At 36.8% G+C, this 27,110-nt stretch overlaps 4 protein-coding genes and 1 pseudogene across 4 annotated transcripts in view; all 5 read right to left on the bottom strand.

Annotated features, from left to right (window-relative positions):
• The window catches only part of antxr1c (ANTXR cell adhesion molecule 1c), a 32,960-nt gene extending 30,963 nt beyond the window's left edge, over positions 1-1,997 (bottom strand). Inside the window, exon 1 of the mRNA XM_042767096.1 lies at positions 1,354-1,997. Within this exon, the coding sequence (XP_042623030.1) occupies positions 1,354-1,499 (146 nt within the window). The 5' untranslated portion in view covers positions 1,500-1,997. The remainder of the gene's footprint in view (positions 1-1,353) is intronic.
• Positions 1,998-3,847: 1,850 nt separating this feature from the next.
• Positions 3,848-6,651, bottom strand: LOC109100287 (retinol-binding protein 3-like). Its single transcript, XM_042767095.1, has 4 exons — positions 5,366-6,651; positions 5,088-5,269; positions 4,813-4,955; positions 3,848-4,643 (listed from the first exon to the last, which is right to left on the bottom strand). The coding sequence occupies exons 1-4, from the start codon at positions 6,551-6,553 to the stop codon at positions 4,318-4,320; spliced, it is 1,839 nt and encodes a 612-aa protein (XP_042623029.1). The 5' UTR covers positions 6,554-6,651; the 3' UTR covers positions 3,848-4,317.
• A 571-nt stretch (positions 6,652-7,222) lies between these two features.
• LOC109100285 lies at positions 7,223-11,018 on the bottom strand (annotated as a pseudogene).
• Positions 11,019-12,821: 1,803 nt separating this feature from the next.
• On the bottom strand, positions 12,822-14,731 carry gdf2 (growth differentiation factor 2). Its single transcript, XM_019113811.2, is given in 3 exon segments — positions 12,822-13,266; positions 13,268-13,860; positions 14,035-14,731. Coding segments are annotated over 3 exon segments (1,194 nt in total). The 5' UTR covers positions 14,387-14,731; the 3' UTR covers positions 12,822-13,017.
• An 896-nt stretch (positions 14,732-15,627) lies between these two features.
• Positions 15,628-20,658, bottom strand: gdf10b (growth differentiation factor 10b). The gene is made up of 3 exons (XM_042767094.1): positions 20,150-20,658; positions 18,450-19,321; positions 15,628-16,256 (listed from the first exon to the last, which is right to left on the bottom strand). The coding sequence occupies exons 1-3, from the start codon at positions 20,388-20,390 to the stop codon at positions 16,065-16,067; spliced, it is 1,305 nt and encodes a 434-aa protein (XP_042623028.1). The 5' UTR covers positions 20,391-20,658; the 3' UTR covers positions 15,628-16,064.
• Positions 20,659-27,110: the final 6,452 nt, after the last annotated feature.

Below are 27,110 nucleotides of genomic sequence, written 5' to 3'. Positions count from 1 at the left end.
AGAGCTGCAGATGTTCACGTGCATGCGATTTTACTAAATGTCAGTTTTTCCAAAGTCTGTAAGGAGAAAAAGGGGGGTGCTTGGGTTGGCGATGTCTTCTGCCATCACATCATGAGAAAAACTGGGTGGAAAAGAACCTTGCATGAGCTGTGTAGGTTTCCTCAGCTGATCATTTCCAGAGAATGTTGCATGACACACGAAAATCAAATAAAATATAGCACACAGGATTTATGATGCATTTGCTTGATGACAGCTGTACACTTTCTGACACACGGTCAAACAATATCACTATCCCTTCATGAAAGAGCCGTCAACTTTGTTTTCATTGGTCAAGCAAAAAGGGGATATTAAAAGAGTCTAAACCAAATAAATATGAGACAACTCTCTCATGAGATCAATGCTGTTTCAAATAGCCCACACACGTGAGTCTCAGGAGACTAAAAGACAGTAAAGACAAACTAGGCAGTTTTGCTCAAGTCACACACACTGTAAAAAGAGGCATCTATTTCAACTTTAAAACATAAGTTCAGTTGCTGCCTAAGTATAATCAACTTGATTGTACAAGTTATTTCAACTTTCATTAAACTGACTTAAAAAAATGACGTTGAATTTCACATAACTTACAAAAAAGTTAAAAAATTTCTAAACTTATTAAGTTATCATTACTTACTGACCATATCACTTTTTACAATGCATACAAAAAGGTGTTTTATAAATGTTTAATTAGATTAAACATCCTGCAAAGAACCTTCCCAGTCCGACACACACAAACCGTGGGAAAGGATGTTGCTTTTCTGGGTCTGTTAAACAATGGTAAAAGATAATATGCAGGAAAAGAGAACCACAGAGGAAGAAGTTGTGACCGTCTGAAATGTGCTTATTCAGCAAACTTCACATTTAACACCCGTCTGCCCATCATTACACACACACAAAACAAGTATAGGCTCATTAAAACATAAACTGTCTAGCATATATTGCACTGAAGTATTGTGAGAAATTTGGGGAAAATATGGAGGATGTGAGTGGAAATGTACTGGCCTACTTTATCCAGGCAGTGTCTCTCAGTGTGGAAAACATCAGGCCGACAGACCGCAAAAGCATCCCTAACATTTGCGCTTCATACAGATCAAGTTGCCTATATGTGATAGACGGGTTTGTGTTGGACACCAGAAAGTTTACCAGCTGTACAGATAACTTACAGATAGACTTTCCTTTAAGTTTAGAGAGAGAGAGGGAGAGATTGAGAGAGAGAGAGAGAGAGAGAGAGAGAGAGAGAGAGAGAGAGAGAGAGAGAGAGAGAGATGGGATTCTTTGTTCGCAAAACAATTGAATTATAACAGTTAGGCTACTTACTTGTCAAGGACAAAATACAAGTCAAAGGCTCCCTGACATGATCTCTCCTCCTCCACATCATCTTCGGCTCTTGCAGATGGAAGCGTGAACAACAAAAGTCCAAAGAAAAGTGCGCAAAGACACATTTTTACTACTAAACGTGCCATGGTTTCTTATTGCAAAAACATCAATCCTCAACAAAGCAGACGGCCATTCACATTATCCACTGAAAAAAGAGCCTTTGCTGAGATCCTGAGGGAAGGATGCACACAAAGAAGAAGAAGAGGAGTTTTGCGGATGTTGACGCAGTCCTTACATCAGTCTGAAATCCAAAACTTGAGATAAGACGAAAACACGCTATTCCCAATGAGTACTGCACAGAAAGCGCCACAGAAAAACGGGTCCCAAGTGTCTGTTCGGTTTTCTTTATGTAAAAAAACAAGCCGGTTTGCTGTTTTGGGGGAATCTGAGGGACTGTTGCTGCACGAAATCCACGTGTTAAAGGCCAGATGTATTGTTTCAAGCGCTTGATATTTGATGTTAATGTGCAAAGCAAAGACGGAGTCGTTTGAGAAAAGAGCCCAGGCTCAGAGTTGGCAAAAGAGGAGCCGGTGTCCTATTTCTACCCTTGCAGATTTTTTGGGGGTCAGTTTCTTCTCCTGCTCCTTAAAGGTTTCCTCCCTTCCTTTTGGATATGCAAAATATATGGGTTTTAAGATTTTTTTTTTGTCCTGTCTTGTCTGCTAATGTTGAAATAGAAATCTAAAATTAGAATATAAAAATATTTATTTTATACGCATTTTGTAGAATGTTTAGTTGAATATTTGCCTCCAGTACCATCTATACAGTAGCCTATTCACTATTACTTTTTCCAGTTAAGATTCATTAATTAATGAATTGTTTCTGTTTTATGTATTTTCTCCTTTCCATGCGTGCACATTTTCACTTCATTTTTTATTTCAGCAGTTTACGTTGTTACGCCAGTAGTTGGGGTTAAGTGTGAATGTTATTACTTGTGTGTTTTAAGTGAGCAATTGAATCGCGACCGCAAATCTGTCAGTTCTTTTAAAACGCCCCCTCAACATTAGACAAATTCAATAATCAATCGATTAATTTGAACATTTATCAAGTTATAAAAACAACAGTGATAAATTAAGAGTTTCAACAAGGGCTTATCTTTGTCTCTCCTTGAATTCATATGATATTTACAGTAGCCTATATAACTTAATTTGACAAAACTCAAACAATGCATTATGGTATATTATCAGTGGACGAGTGTAGCCTACATGCGTCGTGCACGTGTTATTACGGCGCATTATAGGATTTTACGAGTGCAGTACATCTCCATATGGTTTCAGACACTTATACAAACTGACTGACACCCAAAATACATATCCATAGCAGATGGCCAAGTCGATATCGGCCTACCGACTCGTTCAATAAAAGGGGTGTGTTTCTTCAGAAGGTCAACCAATAAAATTCTCAGTTCACAGCCCGCCCCCAAATTCTATTTGATGGTGCTACAGTCAGTCTTTGAAAGCAGGCGCCACGTGCTCTGGAACGGAGAAATCGGTTCGATCACTTAAACGATTCGAACATTTAAAAAACAAAAAACAAACCAGGAACAAAACACAAAACACACAAGTGACCTGCTGAAGATATAAAACCGAAATTCGTGGAAATGGTGAGGTAATACTAATATAAACAAAAAAGCCAAGGTAATACCAAGTAGCCTAGTTTGTACGAAAGCCTACACGTACATCTGTAAAATATTACAGTTGGATTCTCAAATGACTGAAAACTAATTTCTTAATGAAATGACCTTGATGTCATATTTTTTAGGAAAGCTGCTTAGACCAGTGATTCATGTTAATTTACCAATATTTTTATTTATTTGGCCTTAGATACTGGTAGCCTATTAATGGCATTGGTTATGCTGACTATTGTAACAGATAGATAGTCTATGACTGACCGCCCAAAATATACCTAACTGAAAACCAGCAATAAGATTTAACTGGTCGTTATCATGAAGGGACATGTATGGCAACTTTATATGGCAATCCATTTTTATTGTTGGTCCATTGCCTCTACATTTGACGCGTGCCATTAGTGCATAACGTTTATCATTTATTCCTGGAAAATCTGTAGTCAACAGGTTATACATAATTATAATAGAAAAGATATGCTGCCATCTTCTGGTTCTTTGCTGAACATTTCTAAAAGAAATGGTGTGGTATACATGTGAATAAACATAGTTTGTAATGACGCCAATATAGCAAAAAGTGGACTTTTGACCCACCGTGTGGGTGAGTGTATTTATGTTATAACTGTGATTTTTGTTGAGATTGCAAGCGGATAAGTAGAGGTAAATAATCTGATCAAAATAATCTGGAAAAATCACAAGAGGCTTTCAGATACATAAGTATGTCTGGAATTGATTTATGTTTGTTAAACCCATTTTATCTCGGTTGCAAGGATTTTTTCTGTGTAATCTTTGAAACACATTACAATTAGAACAGTTTCCATGTGGTATTTATTAAGTTTTATCATTTGGTTGCAATATAACTCCAAATTCACAGTCTTCCCCAGATATACTGAAAAAGTTGCTTTTGAAACAATACAATTTTTCAGTGTGTTAATATGCATGTGTAAGCATAAACAAATTTTAATGTGCACAAAGGAAACTAGTTCACAAAAAACCCAACGCATATATTCAAATTCATAACAGGCCTAATCTGAAAATCACTTTGAGAATATTACTTGCATTCTCCTCCACCAAGTTTGCTTGAGAGATTGCATGCTTTGGGTTAGAGGAAAAAATATAAGGAATAGAAAAAGGTTTGAACTAGCAACAGAAGGCTTAACTGCGTACTTTCTAAACATCATTTTAATGATCTACACAGATTATGAAAGCATCTCCACAACATGTCTAAATAACTAATATGCTGTATCAATTGGCTTCCATACCAGGCCCAGAAGAACAAATTATTTTTGGCCAGAAAAATGCTTATTGAGGATGGCCTTTGCTGTGTCGAGGGCAGCATCAGCCGGCACAGGAATGTAAGGGGCAATGCCAGCACCCTCCCAGGAAGGGCCCTGAGCAATGTCTGAATGGCTAATTGGGATAGACAGGTAGATGTCGCTTTCGCCCACACGGAAGGTCTCAGGGGGGTGACAACCTCCATGGGTTGTCTCACCGATAATCATTGCACGTCCCAACCTCTTCATGATAAAAACAAACTCCTCCGCGGCACCAGCAGTAGCACCACTGGTGAGGATTATCACACTCTTTTTGCTGCCATATCTCCTGCCTAGAAAGAATAGAATTGCACACTTAATTTTGCACTATGAAATATACCTATTATAATGCAGAACACATAATCAAATTACTACAACTAGTCATACACAATGAGTAAAATGAAAAACATGTAAGGAATAATAGTGTCAAAAATAAGAAAACTAGTCACTTTAGTAATGTACCTGTAAGTTGCGTAAGTGTCAGAAGATCACTTGTGGTATTGGAGGGTCTGTTGTACACGTGATCTAGCACAATCTGCTTGTCATCGTCAAAGAAGTATGAGCAAAAGCCAGCAATGGAGGAGGTGGAGCCACCAACATTGTTCTTAAAAGAAAAAAGTATATTAAAATAGGGATGGTCATATCAAATTATAGTCAAATGTGGACTAAAAATGTTGCAATTCATACATATTACTGGATTTATAGAGCGACGTACAAATATCCAATAGAATAATCACCTCAGATCAATGATCAGCATGTCAGTGTCAACCACTTTGTCCCAGACGTGTTCCGCAATGATCTTAGCAACATGTTCAAAATCTCCAAACATGTCAAAGCGAAGGTAACCAATGTTGTTTTCAAATACATCAGTGTGGAATGAAACTTTGATGAGCTCAATGAACATCTCGGGTGTGAGATTCTGGAAAATATAGGAACAGGTGTCATTCATTATTTTCCCTCAACAACCAGCATATGTCTAAATCGTTATGTGTAAGAATAGAATAGAATGACTCACCATTGGAGGACGTGCAGGGATATTGCTGGTGGCCTTCAGGCACTTGTCCCCCGACAGTTTTAGGAGGTCAGCAGAGAGCTTTGCTTCCAGTTCTTTCTTTGTGGAGATCTGATTGTATTCTCCACTAGCCACAACAGCTCCCAGCTTCTCAACGACATCATCCCCAATGCTCGGAAATGCATAGTTGTCTGCAACCAGTGCGGCTGCCGCCTGAACCAACCCTGGGATTTCAGCACGGAGTTTAATGATTGCGATTGCAGTGTCAAGGGCATCTTCTGCAGCAACTTCAACATTTGGTGCCACTCCATTGATCTCCCAGCTCTTGCCAGTGATGGGGTTAATAGACTTAGCGACTGGCACAGTCACATAGAAGTCAGTGTCACCCACCTTGATTTTGTTGATTTTTATACTTCCCCCAGCTGTGTTCTCCCCAACGATGGTGGCCCTTTTAAGGTTTTTAAGGCAATACACAACATCTTCTGCAATCCCAAGAGTATTCTTGCTTGTCAGAACGATCAAGGGTTTGGAGGTTCCATACCTCTTTCCCAATAGGGTCGGCATGGACCACAATTCAGTGGTGACATCGGAGGTGCGATGATACACAGAGTCAATGTGGATTCGAGGCTCAGAATCTGTGAAGTAGGACACGATGTATGGAATTCCGGATAGCTCACCAGTGACTGCACTGCGGAAGTCAAGAATCATGGCAGATGTTGGGAGGACTTTGTCCCAGATGTACTCCAGCAAAATAGGTCCCACTTTCTGAGCAATCTCCTCTCCAACGATGTGTTGAATCTTCAGGTAGCCAATGTTACCATCTAGGACCTCAACTTTGACAGTGCCTTTGATCATTTCGGCTAGCTGTTCTGGTGGGAAGTCAGGCATGGCGGGGGGTGCTGGAGGTACGTAACCTGGCTCGTATGTGACTTTCACTCTGGAATCAAAAATTGTTTTTTTAACCCCATCGGTCAGAACACTGGCAAGGGTGGCAGGATCTGAAATGCTGAGGATGTCTGTGTTACTGCTTCCAGTGTCAATTGCCTCTTCCATGCCGGCAAGTTTTTCTGGTGAGCAATAGTTGTCCATGAGAATTTTTGCCAAATCCACAATAACTCTGGGAGAGAAATCACAGTGAGCCACATTACTGAAGATCAGAAACGATGCTAGTAGAACTAGAGCTTGAGCCATTTTGGTCTGTTTCAGATTCCTGCTCTTATGGCGCAGCTGAACTCTCCTTCTGCAGGGAGGTTTGTCAACTGAGTCTGCTTTGACCGTCAGGTTTTTGTTAACACACGCATAAGAAGCTTTTCCTCACAATAAAACCTTAATCTCATTAGTCAAAGTTCTCCAGTTAGACAATAACAAGCTAAAATGTATGTTACATATATGTTACAAATATGTAAATGTGTAGCACTTATATTAAGTCATTTGATAAATTACTGGTATTCATTTGTTTTTACCTTTGTAATAGTTTTGCTTAGATATGCTGTAGTGAGGAAATAAATGTGTATTAAATAACCTTTTGTTCTAATTTCAGTGGCTACAGCAGAAAAAGGTATGTATAAGGAACATTTACCAATGTCTTCTATTTTAATTTATTATGTCAGCATGTCTATTTGTTACATTAGTTTGAATATACAAACAAGCACAGCATCAAAAGCACATTTTTCATTATTCACCATGGCGTCTCCTTGGTGAAAGTAATTACTGCTAAACAATTATAGAAACATGCCAGACATAACTTTTCATTTCTATTCAATACACCTTAATGTTTTTTTTTTTTTTTTTTTTTTTTTTGGATTATGGAGTTTAACTTTGAAAAGAGATGAACAATGAGGCCTATATTTGCTTGGGCTGCTATATGTGGTTCAACCACATACAAATAGTGTCAAGATGTTTTTATAGTTGTGCATCAAAGAAATAGTTGCAAAGTTGTGGAATTGCTGTGGAATAGCCACCTTTGTTATATCTCATGTCAGTTATGTCCATGTTCATCAACTTGTTCCATACAACTTTGATAAGCTAGGAACCAATTGCTCCCAGAACCTTTATGTCTTCCATCATGTCAAATCTCAAATAGCCAGTATTTCCAGACAGTACCTCTACTTTGAATAGGGTATCAATGATGAAACCTACCTCTTCAGGGGAAGGGATTTTGGGAATGTTATGAAGGGATTCTGGTTCAATATCACAGTTGAAACCATGCAGTCTGTGATCACATGAGGTCTCTTGGAGATCTGCGTTGAGTTGAGATGCAAGAGATTCAAAGTCAACAACTGAGCAATAAAGTCCTTTGGTTAGTTTGCACTGTAACAGTCTCCTCACTTTAGCTGGAACCTCAGGTACTGTACAGTCTAATGCTTTTCCAAGAGATCTCCAGCTCGCTCAACTGCGTCTTCAGCAAGCACGATGGCATCAGGAACTACACCGCCTCCAAGCCAGCATTCCCCATGTACATCGATGAAGTTTATGACAGGGACAATAATGGCAAGGCTTGTTTCTTCAACTTGAAAAGTCCTGGAGTGATGAAGCATTCCAGAACTGATTTCCCCTACAACAGTGCCTCGGTGCAGGGATTGCATCACGTTAGCAAACTCTTCTCCATCTTCGGCTATGTAATAGCTAGTCAAAACATAAATACCCTTTCTGGAACCATTGGAAGGCCTAATGATGTTACGGAGGGTGTGAAAATCCACGGTCATGTTCCGGATGCTGTCATAGATTGAAAAAAGGTGGATATTTGACGAGGTGTCAAACAAGTCCTCAGTGGATCCGCCAGTGTTATAGCGCAGATCAATAATCAGGTTCTCTGTGTCTTTGACTGGTTGCCAGACCATCTCTTTGATTTCTAGATCCCTATCCAAATTGTAGGTGAAGGGAGCCTTTCAAAGCGCAGATATCCATTGTTTCCTGATACAATATCCAACTTGAATAAAGAGTCAATAAGATTATCAGAAGATGAAGGGATTTTGGGTGTTGTATCCAGTTCTTGCCCCTTGTCAGACGATTCGTGCATTGTCTTTATATTTAAACAAGGGTCTTCAATGACTGACTGCAGTTCATAATTAAGTTTTGCTGCCAAGTCCTCTTCAGAAATCACTGTGAAAAAGTCTGTTTTAGCAAGATGATTCAGCAAAGGTGGGATTTTCTCTTTAAATGCATAAAACTGTTTAATGATATCTGACACTCTTTTAACTGCTTTCAGTATTGCTTTCCTGACTGCAACGAGGGACTTGGCTTTGGCGATTCCTTCCTTTGGGTTGATGCTGACGGATGGCGACACCCCCAACTCTGTCCTGTGACAGGGTTCACAGATCTAGCAACAGGGAATGTAATATAAAACCCAGAATCCCCAACCCTTAGCTTTTCAACCTTAACAGACCCTCCAGCTGACCTTTCCTCAACAATGATGGCTCTTTTTAGATGTTTTAAGATGTAGGCAACAGCTTCTGCTGTGCCCATGGTGCGCTTGCTGATTAAAACAATTTGCTCTTTTCTTATCCCATATCGTTCACCCAGGAGATTTGAGATTGTCCATAGTGTTGGTAGGTCGTTCATAGATTGTGTCTATGCACAAAAGTGGTTCAGAGTCAGAAAAATATGAAACAATGTATGGCACACCAGAGATCTCTCCGGCTGTGCTGAAACGCAGATCAAAGATCATCACTGACATGAAGGAGGCATCCCAGTTTTGCCACAGTCTCCTGGCCTATAATACGGTCAATCCTAAGGTAACTGATGTTGTTATCTATCACCTCCAATTTAACAGTATTCCTGATTAGCCGTATCAGCTGTTTAGTGGGCAGCGAATGTAGTGCAGGTGGCGTGGCTCATAAGACACGGTCAGTCTAGGGTCATTGAGTGCATCTTGAATGCCGGCAGTCAGTACAGCTGTCAGTGTTTTCCGATCAGAGATGTGTAGGATCTCTCTGCTGCTTATAGCTTGTTGAATTGCCTCCTGCATACCAACTAGTTTCTCTGGGAGGCAGTAGTTTTCAAGCAGAATTTCAGCAATATCCAAGACAAGTGCAGGCTGAAATGATGTATTGATGAGTAATACCCGAAAAGCGACTAGGATCAGGATAAAAAAATCTTACAGTCCCTGTCATTTTTGTAGTTGGTTATTGAATTTTATTTAAACCAGACGTTTTGTCCATTCATTTGATGAAGAGGACCTTTGTTAGATTTGACTCTGCTTGCTAGGTTTTTGACAACAGCAACATATAAGAGGCTTTCGCTTTGAATAAACCTTTAATCGCATTATCTGTAGTGCATCAGCAATGCAATCACAGATAAAAATCGATAATTGAAAATGTTTTAGAGGATATAAAATCTCTCTAAATACACAGACTTAAAGAGACAGTTCACCCCCAAATCTCACCTACATCTATGGAACATGGTATTTTGAAAAATGTCTTGGTTGTTTTTTTCTTTTCTTTACCAGTATTGTTTTGGACCCCATTGACTTTAATTGTTGAAACAGTCTTTAAAATTTGTGTTTCATACAGATTTGTAATGACATGAAGGGTGATGACGGATGATAAATGATGACAGAATTTAAATTTTTGGTCAAAAACAAGTTGTTTATTATTAAGGAAAGTGTATCATATTGTTTTATGGAAGACCAATTGCTTAACCACTGTATATTTATTGGAAAGTTTAGCCTTTGTTCCACAAATAACTAATTTATTTAGTCTCAAATTTTTTGACCACAGATTTATTGAAAACATTTTAAGCAATAAAAAAATTAAAGACTCAATTGAAATTCTGGAAAGCAAATGTGTGTGTTTACACATATTGTCTTTGGATTATGTTCCTTGCAGCCCTGATGTCACAGCATGAGGAAAATAAGGTCAAGCTTTCAAAGGTAACGTCTAGGTCAGGCTAATGACATAATTACACAGTTGAACAGGTGATCGTTTAATGACCATCAAGATGCACTTGGCTGACCTCATTAAATGAAACCATAACAAATTCCTTACCAGCTGATTTAGTACATAACAGTGTTGTTTTTTAAAATCTGCTTCCAGATTTTCTCCCTTCATACTTTTCTAGCATTGGCCTAAATATCAGAGCATTAGTGTGAATTTTAGACACCCTTGCCACTTTTACAGGATGAAATTATGTAACGCCACACTCACTCAACACTAACTGGTTCTGCACTGCTAATCTCGCTTTATCTTTTAATGCTCAGAGTCTTTTGCAATTCTATCTGCTGATTTCATGTGGCCAATCAGGGATTGCCAAACTTATTTTAAGATGTCCAGTGCATTTTATGGTAGGAAATGTTTCTAAGCAGGAGATAAAACAGGTTTGCATGACAGTGTCTGTCCCCGAGTTGTTTATGATTTGGAAAGATGTCTTGGTTTTAAAAATGAAAGATGAAAAACTAAATCATGTAAAAACTGACCAGAATTATTCAAACACTATAAGGTTTGTGCCCTAATAAGTTACAAAAATAGATTTTGTTTATTGTTTGAGGATCGTGCAACTTACTTCTAATGAATCTTACAAACATTCCTTTTTAGGGTGGTATACATTTTCTAGTCAGTTGCATCTGAAGCTGTTTAATTGCTTTATCTGACTAAAAGCGCTCACCATACACCACAATGAGCTTGCCTTTAAAATGAATTTGGGGAGCCCAAACTGACATGACTTTGATGTGTTTTATTGATAAAATATAAAGCAATTTACAAATTAATAAAATAGCCATTGTAAAACTAAATATTTTGTAAATATATATATAATGGAAATTCATAAACAAAAACAATGGATTCTATAAAAATATTTTGTGAGGAAAAAATATAAATAAAAGAAAAAAAATTAAATAGACAGTAAGATGGAAAATGTAAGTACAGGAAGAATGAATACAATGTGAAGTTATATTCATGGGAGTCACTAGGGGCAGTGTTTTAGTGCTCAAGCCCTGAATGTTTTGATCTGTAACTGGTGGGAGGTATTACGTAAATGCTTAAATTATACAAGCATTTCCTTGAATATTTTTGTCTGGATCTATCCAGAATAGGCCAGTTTAGGGGTGGGATGACAGGGGCATTGGCCCTAGCAAAAACACTTAATTACTAAAGAGTTAGATATAGATTTATCTAGTGACCCTAGCTGTTATTTTAAAATACTTTGAAGCTGTTCTTGTATATGTGGCCCTGACACAAACTCTATGCAAGTACACAAAGTGCATGCAAGTTCATATTGCATGGACATTGCTGTCAGCTCCTTATACTACTTTAATGGCAGTTTTGCTGAGCAAGTCCGATTTTACAAACATTTTTATAACAGCAATACCACATCCTGATTAATGGCACAAGTATTTGGGGCCATTACTCTATCGCCCCCTTGAGGCTTCTTGCTAGTATGTACAACAGGACCACATGCTTGGCCAAGCACTGACATCTGTTTTTGTGTAGAGTACGTTTCTGTACTAAAATGTTTCTGTATTAAAATGTAAAACAAAAATCTCTAAGGGGGATTATAGCCCCTGATGTTTTGGTCTATGTCCCAGATTCTGTCAAATCCTAGTAACGCCCCTGTACTCTCAGAAAAAAAAAGGTACAGAGGCTGTCACTGGGGCGGTACCCCAATTTTGTACCTTTTAGGTACTAATATGTACACTTTAGGTACTTATATGTATCTTTAAGGTACCAATATGGACTCTTTGGGTACAAATGTGTGCCTTTTGAAAAGGTACTGCCCCAGCGACAGCTTTTGTACCTTTTTTTCTTTCAGTTCCACAAAAGCTACTTTATTTACTCCTAAAAATAAAGGTTCTAAATTTTGTTTTTAGTTATTATAATTTTTTTGCAGTGATGCCAAAAAAATAAATAAATAAATAAACAAACCTTTTGCCTTTCAGTGATCAGTTCTTAAAAGAACATTTTTTTTCTTAGTGTGAAGAACAGTTTAATAATCTGAAGAAAACTTTTCTTTTCTAAAGTTTTGTTAACACTTTACAATAAGGTTCCATTCATTAATGTATTAACTAACATGAATGAACAGTGAACAATACATTTATTACAGTATTTATTAATCCTTGTTAATGTTAGTTAATAAAAATACAGTTGTCCACTGTTAGTTCATGTTAATTCACTTAATTAACTAATGTTAACAAGCACAACGTTTGATTTTAATGATGCATAATGTTGAAATGAACTTAAACTAAGATTAATAAATGCTGTAGAAGTATTGTTCATTCTTAGTTCATGCTAACTAAAGTAGTTGAACCAGAAGTTTTTGTGCAATGGAAAGGCTCCACTCTCAGAAAAAAAGGTACAAAAGCTGTCACTGGGGCGGTACCTTTTCAAAAGGTACACTTTTGAACCTTTTAGCTACTAATATGTACACTTTAGGGACTTATATGTATCGTTAAGGTACCAATATGGACTCTTTAGGTACAAAGGTGTGCCTTTTGAAAAGGTACCGCCCTATAGTGACAGTTTTGTTTTAAGAGTGTAATGGAAAAAGGTTCTTCTGATTATTAAAATGTTTCTTTTAAGAACTTTGGGGAACCCAATATGGTTCTTTTGCTTGCATTGCTTTTTAGAACTATTATTTCTAAGAGTATATTTCACAGATGGGAATGATAAAACAAATACTGTTGCAAAGATATTTTATACAGGTGCATGGATAAGGAGGCAAAACTACCTACATCCACACTTTGCTACTTTCATCTCCTCATAGAGGTGTCGGACCGTGATGACACCCTTTTCTTGGTACATGACTGCAATTGGATCCAGCTTGGTTGGGACGCAACATGCCATGTTTGCCTTTTTGGGATTGCTCAGGTTAACCAGAGTTTGGATGATTGCATGTTTAGAGGGAGACACATCATCTGTCAGGGGGAAATAACACACGACACTACAACCCTACACACCATACTCGGGACTCGGGCGGGGCCACGATCCATTTATCCCATCCGATGTCTTTGAAGTTCACCTTCAGAGAAGTTCTCCGACAGTAATTGTTTGTCGCTTTCCTCTTTTTCCTGTAGTGCTGGTTCACATTAACACGACTCCCCCAAAACTCATGAAGAAGCATCTCTTTTATCTCTTTCATTGACTCTCCCTTTCTGTTCCCGAGATCGTTTGAAAATATGATTATGACTGCCGAGCTGTTGTCCTCCAAACCCAGGCTTATATCAAGGGATTCACAGTCTTGTTCGATCTCCACCTGAAGTTCGCCGACCCCACGTCCAGATTCGTGCCAGTTCCTGACAGCTCTGGTCACGTCAAAAGCCTCCCAAGTGTTTTTGCCCTCAGTAACGTCTCTCCCATCTAGAAGATTGAAAACGTTTGCATTCTGCTCGTAATCTACATCATAAACATTGATGGATGTGAAGAGGTCAGTGCAGGTGTTTTTACGTCTTTCCCAGAGAGTGAACAGCCTCAGCTGGACTGATGTGATCTCTTCGTGATTTGGGATGGAAATGTTGAATAGCAGTCTGTGTTGTGTTTTGTTGCCCTGTCTAACAGAATAAATAACATCTGCAGAAAACATGAAGTAGAGATTAATAAACCTTTTCACTAATAAACAAGTCACAGACATGAAAAAGTGAATGATCTGGCTTTGGAAAGATGTAAATCCTGCAGTCCGAAACATCGACTCCTCACCTTCCCAGAACTCTGATGAAAGTTTGTGAGCTTTCTTTATGTACTTACCCTGTATGATGAAGCTTCGGATGACATCCGACCGAGGGATGGAAGTCTTGTCAGAAGCATATTTATTATAGAGTTCGATCATGAACTGAGGAGGCTGAACCTTTCGTTGTTCTTGCGGCACGCTTGATAAATTCAGCTTCCTCAAAAAATCTTCCTTCATGAAGCCCAAAAAGTTCTCCAATTTGGAGTTAAAGTCATGTTCTTCATCAAGGCTTTGTTCTTCTGCTTGAATGAACATCGTGTCTTCCAAACTGGAGATTTCACCTAAAGATTTCCCATCGCAAAGCCCAACTGACGTAGCAAAATTGATGGACATCAGGAGGAGCAGATATCGTAAACCCTGCATCTTCATTTAGTTTCTAAAATGGATAGGTGACTTTCCGCTGCAAGTTTTACATCTGACTTTCGTTTGTGGACGGTCCTTTGAAATCGGGGTTCCTCGAGTGAACCTCAGGTTAACTCCCATGCCCCACACTCTCTGGAAACCAAAACAGTAGCATAGCTATTCTTATCTTTTGACACTGATGTTGTAGTTCCAGCTTTGTTATCTCGAGGAAGCTTGTAGTTAATGAGGGTTCTGTAAACACTTTGAAAACAGACTTTGAAAACTAATGAGTGAGATTTTAACAACCCTTATTTACAAGGTCAGACTTCAGGCTGTTTTTAGAAAAGCAACTCCATCATATGTTTGTTAAGATGCTTCTACTAATCAGCCTTAGCTATGATAAATATTAACATTATAGATTCCAGTGCTTCCTTTCATTTTCATTTAGTCAACCACCCACACAAATTCAAAAGCTGGAATCCGGCTGTGCAAGGGTTAATGGGTCTGCGCTGACCTTTGCCCTGTTGTTCTATTCTCCTAATACAACTCGTTAGGTCTTTATTCACAAATAATCCTCCAGGATTTAAAAAAATAAACACACGCACGCACACGCACACGCACACACACACACACACACACACACACACACACACACACACACAGATATACCAAAACAACTGTAGTTGAAGATTCTTGTTAAAGAAATATTTGAAAAAAAGTAACAATACAGTTTAAAAATAATAAATAATTACAAATGCCATGGAATTGTTATTAAATACAAAACTCTCCCTTGATGAAGTTTCATGAATCTTTGACAAAACCTCTGAGATGTTATTTATTTTAAAACTTACCTGGCAATAATTAAACTAATCTATTCTATAGCTATGGCTAATCAGTCCATCTGTTGTAATTTACAGGGTCTGGCCTCATAGGGATAAAACTCCTTGATAGGAATGTCTAATCACAAAGCACTAGATGGCAGCATGATGCTGAATTTTCTTCATATTGCCGGCCTTCTCACAAATGACCAAAAATGATCTGCAGTTTTCTTTTCATGCATGATTCCATGTGTTTAAACCCTTGGGTAAATCTTTAACCAACAAGCCTGCAACTCAAATAAAAGCCCTCGTTTATAAGGATTTATGGAAACACTTTACAGTATGTTTCATTTGTTAACATTAGTTAACTTCTTTAGTTAACATGAACTAACAATGAGCAATACTTCTGCAGGATTTATGCTAATTTCTACATTTAAAAGTCATCTGTTAACATTAGTTAATGCACTATGAACTAACATGAACAAACAATAACACTAACAAAGGTTTATAAATGCTTTAAAACGTTTGCTGTAAAACTAATGTTAACAAATGAGAACTTATTGTAAAGTGTTACTGGATTTATTTACAGTTATCCATTTTAATCAGTATGTCATTTTCAGTTTGCCATGGATTTGTTTCAAAACGAAAACAGTTCGGTTTACCATATGTTAGAATAAGGATTATATACAATTCATTCAAAAGGAAAGAGTGGAAAGAGGATACAATGTTTGTGTGCAAAGATCCTATATTATTCGAGGTGCTGAGGTCTTATTTGCAGAGATAAAAAGTTAATTTTTGTCATATGGCGTGCTTCGGCAGTCCCTTGAGCTGAGTTCATTGTGTTTTGCAGCTTTTGTATATCTGTGTCTCTTAGCTGCCTTGCTGGTTTATCGACAGGCGCAGGTCTCCACAGACATGCTGGGATAGATCTTCACGACCATGTTCCTGCTGGAGTCCAGGAAGAGCACAGCCAGAGAGCTCATCTTGTCCGGTACGCAGCACGGCTCTGGGACTCCGGGGACGATCCCCACGGCTCTCACTATACTCTGAATGGTGGCATGATTGGATGGATGAACAGCCTGCATTTGGAGAAGTAAAGGTTGAAGAGAACTGCTGTCTGTTAACTAGATAATATAACAATGCCTGAATGACTTTCTTAATCTCTTTATGTTCACAGCAAGAATGATAGCTATAAAGAGAACTATAACATTAGCGCCAACACACAATAATGCTCTGCTGCAGTTTTGTCATGTGTTTCGGAGGAGGCGTGGCTTTAGAGAGTGATTTGCAGGGAGGGTGGGATCTTATGCTTTCAAAGCTAGCTTGCTATTGCTAGCCTTTCCAAAATCGCCTACCCTACCATTAAATGCTCATGCATTTTTTAAATTGGCTGTCAGTGTTTTTATCATTCATCAGTAAGGAAAAACACATTCTGAAATGGATTCCAACATTATCGTTCCTTTGTGTCTTTATTGTTATGGTGTGAACTTTCCTATTCTATACTTAAAACTTTATCTTTGTCATTTTAGTATATCCTTGGTGTGAATGGGCCAGTAGTCCTATAATGAGAACTATAATGCACAAAATATTACATTTTGAAATGGTGTGTAGGGATGTGATGCATCCCATGTAATGATGCATCCCGAGCTGGTTGAAAATTGATATAAATATGTAACGATTCAAGTTGGTTGAGATGTTAAATTAATCACAATATACAGTTGGGGTGGGGGTTTATATAAATAATATAATATCTCTAAAGCGAACTGACTGTCTTCAGAAAAGTTTAGATGGTATTTTCTTTAATCTTTCTTCTTTATAATGCATATTAAAGTAATGTTTATAAGAGCTGCGCTGCTTTGAGTGAATTTGTGTTCTAAACATTCAGATGTTTTATGTAGTCTAGTTTCACAAAACTAAAGGCCAACTATTCTGATTTTGCTTTACATTTTTAAATTATGCAGCATCTTTGTTTTGATTGTGATTAAAATACACTGGTTGCCTCTAATTTTAAATGTAAAGAGCACAGACAAAGCCTTAGTTTGTTTATATAAAAGGTTTCATTTATTTGTATTATTTATTTATATATAGTTTTTTTAATTAGGTTTTGTTATTTGACATATTTCAATTTCATTTGAATTTCACTTCTGCATTTTGTCTAAGAAATAATAAAATTACACATTTTCATTTATAATTTGTCTTAAATATCATTTGCTGAAAAAAATCTTGAGAAAATTGTAACGTGAAATCAGTATTGTAAATCGTATCGCCTGATCGCATCGTGTGTTGAGTGAATCGTTACAGTCCTGGGAATTGTATATTTACGAGTTGAAAAAGTCATAATTATGACATCAGGTGCGTTCAGGTCACTTTGGTCGGAGCAAGATAGCGATGTACCATTTCCACCTAAAATTCAGCAAGATTTTTTTAACTGGGGCTTAAAGAAAATTCTGAGTGTCCCACTTATAATTACACCAATCTATCTGACATGACTTGAATGCACCATGTTCTACTAACAAATTTGCACAATAATTATATGGGCTATAATTGGCTCTTATAACATGGCACTATGAATACTTTATTCTGATTGGTCAATTGCAGTATTAGGACATCAAGCGATCCCAATGGCTCAGATAAGTTTTAATGGACACTCTCTTTAATGCCTGATTACAATTTCTACTCATTTACTGTATGATATGCTATATGTTGTTCGAACTACATTATTATGCCATTAATGTCTGTTTTAGTTATCTTACATACTAGCATAGTATACAGATTTGTGATTAGCCTGATAGCTTATCTTATTTGCATTTACAGAAAATGTATTGACTGTATTCAGTGTAATTATGTAAGTGTTTAATGTCGAAATATTTCAATTATTAAAGCAAAAATTAAAACCAAAAAAAAAAATTACACCAAGGCATCCAAGACTTTCATCATTCATACTAATTCAGACGAATCCAGTCGGAGTTATATTAAAAATTGTCTTTGATTCACTCAGCAGGTGTTACATTGCTTCAGTCCAAAAGAAGTGAAATAAAAAGCGCCCATCCATAATAAAAGGTGTCTCACACGGCTCCGGGGGGTGAACAAAGTCCTCCTAAACAACTTGAAAGATCAAAGACAATTTTTAATATAACTCCAACTGGATCGTCTGAAAGATGAAAGCCATATACACCTAGGATGCCTTGAGGGTGAGTAATTTATGGGCTAATTATCTTTTTGGGTGAACTAACCCTTTAAAAGAACAATGTAAAAGGTCAATGTACACTGACCTTTGGGATTGGGAATCCACATGTTCCTGCGCAGTAGTAGGCGTCAAATGCTTTCGGTGCCAATATCCATTCGCTCCAACCGATGTCGGCAAAATCCACCCTCAGGTAACGACGCGAACACATTCTCGGCTCACTCCACTGCTTGCGTCTGGCTTTTTTCATGGTCTTCTCGTCAAAGCTGAGCTCCCTCGACCCCCTCAATCCCTCGTGATTTTCCTGACCTTTTGACAAGGTTTTGGGCTTTCTCACAAAAAAGGCACCGTCCCATAATTCCCTGTTCTTAAGATCGTTGTATTGGACATCAGGTAGGTAGTTACTCTGCAAGTGGTCCACTTCCCTCCTAATTCTAGAATTTTCAGTAGCTGAGGGCGCTTTGGTCCTGGTGTCCTCATGCACAGCAGATGGACTGTATCTCTGTAGACTCATAGCAACACTGTTGGGCTCCGTTATGGCAATGTCGTCAGCGTATACAAGGATAAACGGCAGGATGTGAGGAGACAAGCGATCCTGGCGTCTCTGATGCCCAAAGTCAAACTCAGCAGTAATCGAGAGCTCGCCATTCACATGGGCTTGTTTGATTGCTGATGATACGTCCGTAATCTGCCACAGCCCCTTTCTGTTAGGAGACAATGTGATGTTGCATAGCTGAGAAGGGACGGCAGCATTTGGTGATGTTCCCTTAAGGATGAGATGTGTGGTGGTAAGTGACTGAAGGTATTGGAGGCGACATGAGGCTCCACGGGAACGCCGGCAGGCCCAAGGCCGCTGACGAGCTTGTTGGTCAAAAAAGTGTAGAGTTGACGTCAATATCACTTCCGAATTGGGGATAGAGGTCAGGTTGAAGTGGAACACGACCTTGTGATGGGAGATCTCTGAAAAACAACAATTAAAATGGAATAAGGCATAACGAGAAGGTAATTGCTCCTTGTCAACATAGCGTTGGTTTCACGCTCATGCATGCATGTGATTGACCAGTAAAGTTTCCAGACAACATCCTCGTAAACAACACATTTTGCACATTCTAGATTTAATATCCGACCACTTTCTAGAGTTTACGAGGTAGTTTAATAAAAAGATAAACACGGCTCCTGAATCAGTCTCTGGCCATATGGTAGTGTTTAGCCAGCGGCTCTCGAGGTCTTTTCTTTCTTTTTTCCTGTTTCCACGAATACCCTCTCAGTGTTTTAATAGTGCACCTCCAGTGGAAACGTAGCAGCTCTGAAAATATGGCCACTAAAACAATAACGGGGAAAATGCTTTCTGTGCATGCACTCTCTTATCCATGACTGATTTTTAATCAGACTTAAACACTTTTTATGTTAAGAATATTCAAAAGCTGGATTATAGGTAATCGTTTTCTTGATCTATCCAAGGGTTTTCTTCCAACAATGAAATATTATAATTAACACACACAACGAATGCATTAAACAGAATTAGATTGTATTTGATGAATTATTTATAAAATTGTAGCCTATATATTTAGTTTAGATATTGTATTTTTATATAAGGTCGTTTATTAAATATAGCTAACATAATCATTAAAGTCATTAAAATACAGATGCAAAAAAAAAGTATAATTTTGTAAGTGAAAAAACAAACAAACATGAAATATGAAATATTATTTTATCAGTATATACACTGCTCTATTTGACATCACAGCAGTCTCAGAGTTTGAAATGCTTTTAGTTAGTTTTACTCACCTGGGACTCCTCTAAAGCTTCGGATTGTATTTACATTATCTTGTTGTTGATGATGATGCTGCTTCTTGCTGTATTTATCATAAACTCTGTACATATTAACAGTCATCATGTCTCGAGCAGGATTGTGGAATGAAGGCTCTGTTGCAGGAATATCTCCGTTCAGTTCTGACGAGTTCCCCAAGTAAACTCTGACGATGTTAAGATAGAGAAAAATGCGTGCCACCGCACAAATTGATGCCATATCCTCCGCAAATCAATTTGAACCCTTTAAAACGGATCAAACATGAGAGGAAAGTGGAAGACTGATGGAAAGCTCGGTTCCGCGTGAGAAGGACAGAAATTGAGATGCGTCTTGAGGAGCTGCTGGTGTGGATGGAGGATGACTGGTGCTCATACACTTGTTTCTTACTGCTGAAGCGATGACAGATGATGACGTGCCCGGCGTGCAGCCAACGAGAAGCTTAAAGCATCATCCTGAAACCATGCACAGCTATATACAGCTAGTGCTGCGTGCGTGGAGGGGTTTCTCAGTCTATTCCTTTCTCATTTGCATATCACCATTTAAGCTAAATGTGTGGACGCACTTAACCTTGTATTTCTTGTATTTTAGATGAAGGCGTATGCTGAAACGATTGTTATAGACAAATAGCCTGTAAATTGTGGCTTTTGTAAGAAAGTGTTTGTTGTTTTGTTTTTCCCATAGACATTTTTTTTCTCCAAACCTTTAAAGGGATAGTTCACCCCAAAATGAAAATTACCCCATATTTTACATCCCCTCAAGCCATCCTAGGTGTGTATGACTTTCTTCTTTTAGACGAATTCAATCGGAGTTATATTAAAACATTTCCTGTATCTTCCAAGCTTTAAAATGGCAGTGAATGGGTGTTTTTTGCAATAGTCCAAAAGAAGTCCAATAAAGCCACCAATAAAGGTGAATAATGGCCTCTGAAGCGAATCAATGCATTTTTGAATGTGTGGGACACTTTTTTTTTTTATTATGGATGGATGCGCTTTATTGGACTTCTTTTGGACTACTGACAAAAAACACCCATTCACTGCCATTATAAAGCTTGGAAGAGCCAAGACAATTTTTTAATATAACTCTGATTGGATTCGTCTGAAAGAAGAAAGTCATATACACCTAGGATGGCTTGAGGGTGAGTAAATTATCGGGTAACAAGTATGCATTATCCACCTTACCTCATTTTTAACGTAAGAGCGGTGTGGCCATTTGTAACTTGAATGTGTGAGACTTCCGGTTATATTCGATCCAGATATTTTAACTGTACAAAACAACTTGGTATTTTTTATTTAATTATTTTAATGTATTGTCGTAACACACTTCCCTGATAACACACGTACATCACGGAGACATCTTTTTGACGTCTGCATTTACATCTGGACGTTTCCTATCAGATGTGAAATAGACATTGTCTTTAAGATGTTTATGTAATGTTTTAGAATGTATGTAAAACTGATATCTTAAAGACGTCTGCCAATAAATCGGAAGTTTCGCATATTCACAGATAATAGCTGACTTCCATGTTGAAAAAATATGTTTTCGGAGCATAAGGTTCATAATGACAAACATTACTAATATATATTTTTTTCTTTCCAAATCCAGTAACACTTTACAATAAGGTCTCATTTGTTAACCTTAGTTAAAGCATTAACTTACATGAAATAACAATGAACAGTTTCTTTTCACAGCATTTATTAATTTCTGTTAATGTTAATAAAATTGTTCATGTTAGTTCACAGTGCATTAACTAACAGTACAACTTTTGATTGAATAATGTATTAGTAAATGGTGAACTAAACCTTAACTAAGACTGATAAGTGCTGTATAAGTATCTTTCATGTTAACTAATGTTATTAACAAATGTTAACGGATGAAAACTTACTGTAAGGTGTTACTGAAAAATCCTATTTTGATTTGAAAGCTCCCTGATTTTTTTCCCGAAATGTTAATTTAATAACATTTTTATGAGGAAAAAAGAAAATAAATTCAATAGATAATTGGAAAACAATACTGTTTCTATTTCTGTATACTGTATGTTTCATTGTGGTGCCAAACTCACACACATTTGGTATCAAAAGCCCAGGATGTGCAATGTATGGTCTCACAAAAAAAAAAAAAAAATTAGAAGAAAAAATGAATTTGCATCACAGTAAGCAGTCATAAATTTAGCAAAGTACATCATAAAGCTTGTAAAATGCATTGCATTTTTTATTTTTTTTTATTTTGTAAGGACAGATAACGTGAGATTTCTCTCATTCTGGAGTGCAGTTGTACTGTAACTATAACCTCTCATGAAGAGCTTTTCAGACGGTTTCTTTGGCTTTGAAAAGTTTGGTTGCTCACAGTGAAAGAGGTGGTGACAAGCTGTTAAAATACTTCCAGCTGCACTGTTCAGCACAGTTAGAGATTTCTTTTCACACTAGGCTTTGCATGCCCTCATTTTGTTCTTCTGTTTGCCCCATAATGAATGATGAAGCAAAAAGGTTTGTGATTATATGCAACATCTTACAACACCACATCCATTTCTGTCTGCACTCCTTCGCTCAGCATGAAACAGGCTGACTTTACAGATGCAGAGTTTGGTAGACTTTATCCATTATTTCACCTGAACAGACCGGTACTTTATAATAAATACTTAAATTGTCATTATAATGATAAATCAGTGACTTCATGCATTGTATAGTCATTCATTTTAAAGGGGCGAAACTCAAGTTTGCAAACTCAACTGAAAGGTTGAATAATATATCTGATATAATTATTAGCTGTTCGTTTACACTTCACAACACTTTAAAAAATATACAAAATAAAAAAAACAACACCACAAAAAACAAAAGAAATAAATGGCTTTTAAACCATTCGATCTTTCCAGTGTTTTGGTCTGAAAATGACAAAAATGTCTGGTGCCCTGCAATAAACCTCGACAAACCCTTTGCAACCTCTGTGGACTGAAAGCTCTCTTTCATTCTCAAGATTTTATTTATTTATATTTGCATTTGAGTGCTCATCTATACTAAAAGACAGTGTGAGAAATGTTGTTTTTGGACCCTCACCAACCTCCCGCTTTTTCATATCGCTGGCTCCAACTAAATAACCATTTTGACCGATTCGGTCATGGATGTCCGTAGGCCATGAAAACCTCTGTTAACCGCTTCATCTGTGCCAAGATTCATCAATGTTTGGCTTCATCTCTCTTCTCTTGTGTGGGTTACATCAGCGGCTTGCTCTTTGACAGCTCCAGTCTCTCAGAAATATCTGTTGTATTTGCATATAGAGACCAATCATGCAAAACGGTTCATGAATAAAGCTAAATTAACTATATTTGCATTTATTGAATTAAATACTAGTGCTTGCAAGGCAATAAAAGTGATTCGTAATTCAGAGCTGCTTTAAACTCTGCTGTTGCCATATCATGTTCGTTTTCTGTCAGTAGTTCAGACAATCCGCACATAATTCGGCAGTTTGTAGAAAAAAAAGCAATGATAATTCAATAACTTAAGATGACTTATTTGTTCTCATTTAGTTTAAACAATGTAATGCACGTCAGTGGAAGATTTAGAACTGCAGTCTTTATTTATTTGGAAATTAATTTAAATTGAGGGATATTTTTAGAAAAATTTAAATTGTTATTATACTTTTAAAATTTAATTTCAGGTTTATTTTTCTTTGCGAGGAACAACAAACAAAGTGTAAGAAAGTTCTATAGTTTTGTAAGAAAGGTTTTATTATTTTCTCTTTCCTTCGTCAGTATAATTCATGTTATTTCAAAGTTTTGACTTATTTATTTTTTTTTTTAATGGAGAACTTTCAGCAGAATAAATCAATGAGAGATTTCAAACTGAAAAAGTATAAAAATGTATAAATACCAAAAACAGATTTCACATCAAATTCTGATTCATTTATTTATTTTTTTATTTTTTTTTTATTAAATGAAATTTAAAGAAATGCTTGACATAAGTTTAAAAAAAAATAGAAATTGTGGTCATGCTTTTAAATGTATAGTGCAAAAGCCAACAAAGAATAAAAATGTTATACTTTTGTAAGAAATGTTTTATTGATATATTTACCCTTTTTCACTTCATAATTCCCATGCTTTCATTTTATTTAAAAGTTTTGAGTTGAATGGAGAACATTCAACAATATAAATCAATGGGAGATTAAAAAAAATAATAATAATAATCTAAAATAAAAATAAATAATATATATATATACACACACAAAAAAAAAAATATAAAGGCCAAAAAATTTTTAAGAAAAAATTAAATAAAATAATAAAACAAAACCAAACAAAATAAAATTCTCACATGGTTTCATTTGTGGACTGAAGCCTGGACATCCAGAAGTGGTTGCGACTTTGACTGTAAACTACACAATATCCAGACATATAAAGTAGATCATCAATCATTAGGAACCAGACATCTGGACTCTTAATGAGCGAGTGCTACACCAAACCACTGGAACGCTGACCACAAGGAGGGACGACCAGGAATGCTGTCCTTCTCTGAGTGACAGCCCTTCACCAGAAGCACGTTCTGTCTACAAAAATCCACCACAGTTATCCAGCATTTATCTTCAGCAGTCATCTTCAAAACCATACACTTCTCAGTTCACATTTCTGAGCAATTCTTTCCTCCAACGCAGCAAAGGTCATAATTTATTGCAATTTCGCTGTCAGAATCACGGTTTATTCACCACCAGTGAGATGAAAAGCAGGTTTACTGTGTCAAAGGACATGTTGGATCACGGTTTGAAGTTATGAAGTTTGTCATGATCGATATGTTACAGACGGCGGTTTAATTTGGTTTGCATTGTAAAGAAAAAAAACATGATATGAACACTAATCCCTCAAGATAAGAGCTGGAGCGCTAAGCACAAAAGATATGAATAGACAAATAAATCAAACCATAGCCAAAATTAAATTTATGCATGTGTATTTTTTTTTATATAGAGAAGGTTGTGCCGAGGACCCTTGTGTTTTTAATAAAAAGAGGTAAGACTACCTTGGAATCTCAATTTGCCAACTCAGTTTTTGGATATGATAAAACAAGGGATGGCTCAAGATTATTACATTTTTGTGGAAAAAAAAAAGAGAAATGCAACTCTGTTCAATAACATTTAGTTCTGATATGTTTTCTGTTTCTGTGTTTTGTGGGACTTCTAGTCAAAGAGGAGGCCAAGACGTTACTCCCTCCTGGTTTGTTTATCATACGCTGACTAAAGGAGAGTGTGACTGGTCATAGGCTGTTGTTTTCTGTCCTCACCGTTATCAATCACTTCAAGGGCTCCTGCGCAGGAAGGCCATTTTCCCGTCATCACTCCTTCAGCAAGACCATTACACTCCACATGAATGCAGGGAATGGCCTGTTCTCTGCACCTCACTAGATCTGCTGGCTTCATTCTCCATAAATCACCCTCACTCACTGTCTGGGCTGGATTTCGCAAACCTGTGAAATGACTTTCCATTTTTTCTTTTTTTTTTGTTCCCAGCATGTTTTTGTTACAGTAATATGGTGCGTGAGCAGTATAACTTCACAGGTCAGATAAAACTTTTTGGTAATGGAAAAAATATGCTTTTTCATGAAATGTTTCTAACAGGTGAATATATATATACTCCAAAAATATTTAGGCTTAATTTAAGATTTATGCATTTGAATGGGCTATTTCACATAAACAAACTAATAAACTTAATGTGATGCATATTTGTCAGTCATACATGAAAGGTAAGATTTCTGTAATAGTGCTAATAAATATAATGTGTTTTAAAGACATAATAATCAGGTTTATATATTTATTTTCAGTCAGTCCAGCTTGTTTCAACCTCATACAACTGAATGATGATTTTTTTCACAACCTGCCATATTTTAACCATGTTCATACATTTTAACTGAATACATTTTAATGGTTTCACAATGAACAGGTTTATGCTGATTTAAAGCAATTTGAATAAATACATTTTGAAAATATGATTATTTGTATTAAATCAAATAATAATAATAATAACCTATGTCATGATTTTTTTGTGCATATTTTTTTTTATTTCTGCATGACTGATAAATAGGCATCACATTAAGTTTATTAGTTTGTGTTAAAACTGTGTAATCCAGATGGATTTTATATATGAAATTCAGATACATATATCTTAAAATTAATCCTAAATGTAAGGCGTAAAGTTAAGATTGGTATCGGTACATATATTTAATTTGATTTCTTCTGGTTTTCTTTTATTTTAAACATTTTAGCCAAAAAATAAATAAATTAAAATCTAAAAATTAAAAGTTGGAACAACAGTAAATTACTTTTAAGATCAAGATCATACTTACATATTTGGACGTATAACAGTTTTGCAGGGCTGCATCAGATTGTACTTTCTCTCTCTCTCTCTCTCTCTCTCTCTCTCTCTCTCTCAGTCCTCTGAAGTGACTTCATCCCACACAACCTCACAGTCAGAGCTTTGAACTCTGGACTGCTGTCAGTCATCATTAGTTCAGCTTTAATAGGGCTGCCCTGAACCTCATGCTGCTGCGGCCGCATGTGTGGATCCTCAGCCCCTGTCAAATAAACATCACTGGTGTGGTGTGCGACTATTTGAGCATACTTTTTCAGAGTAATTTGATTATTTGCAAGCATGCAGATTGTTTAGTGACATTAAAGCTTATTTCTTTCTGAAAAAAAAGTACATTTAAAAATAAAAATGTTATGACATTTACTTAAAGCTGCATTCCATAACTTTTTTTTTTGGTAAAAAATGATCCAAAATCAATTATTAAGCAAGTAAATAACAAATAAGCGTTCAAAACTATCTCCTTACCATAGTCCGATTCACAATGCTAAGCTTGTAACTCAATGCTTTCTAATTTGAGTGGTTCGGGTTGTTTGTTTTTGCATCATTACGTCACGTCTATAAACATGTGTGCGTGTGTGGATTGGCGGATTGTTTGCAGC

This window comes from Cyprinus carpio, chromosome A12, assembly GCF_018340385.1.
Source record: "Cyprinus carpio isolate SPL01 chromosome A12, ASM1834038v1, whole genome shotgun sequence".
NCBI lineage: Eukaryota > Metazoa > Chordata > Actinopteri > Cypriniformes > Cyprinidae > Cyprinus > Cyprinus carpio.
This window is presented reverse-complemented; position numbering and strand designations above follow the sequence as displayed.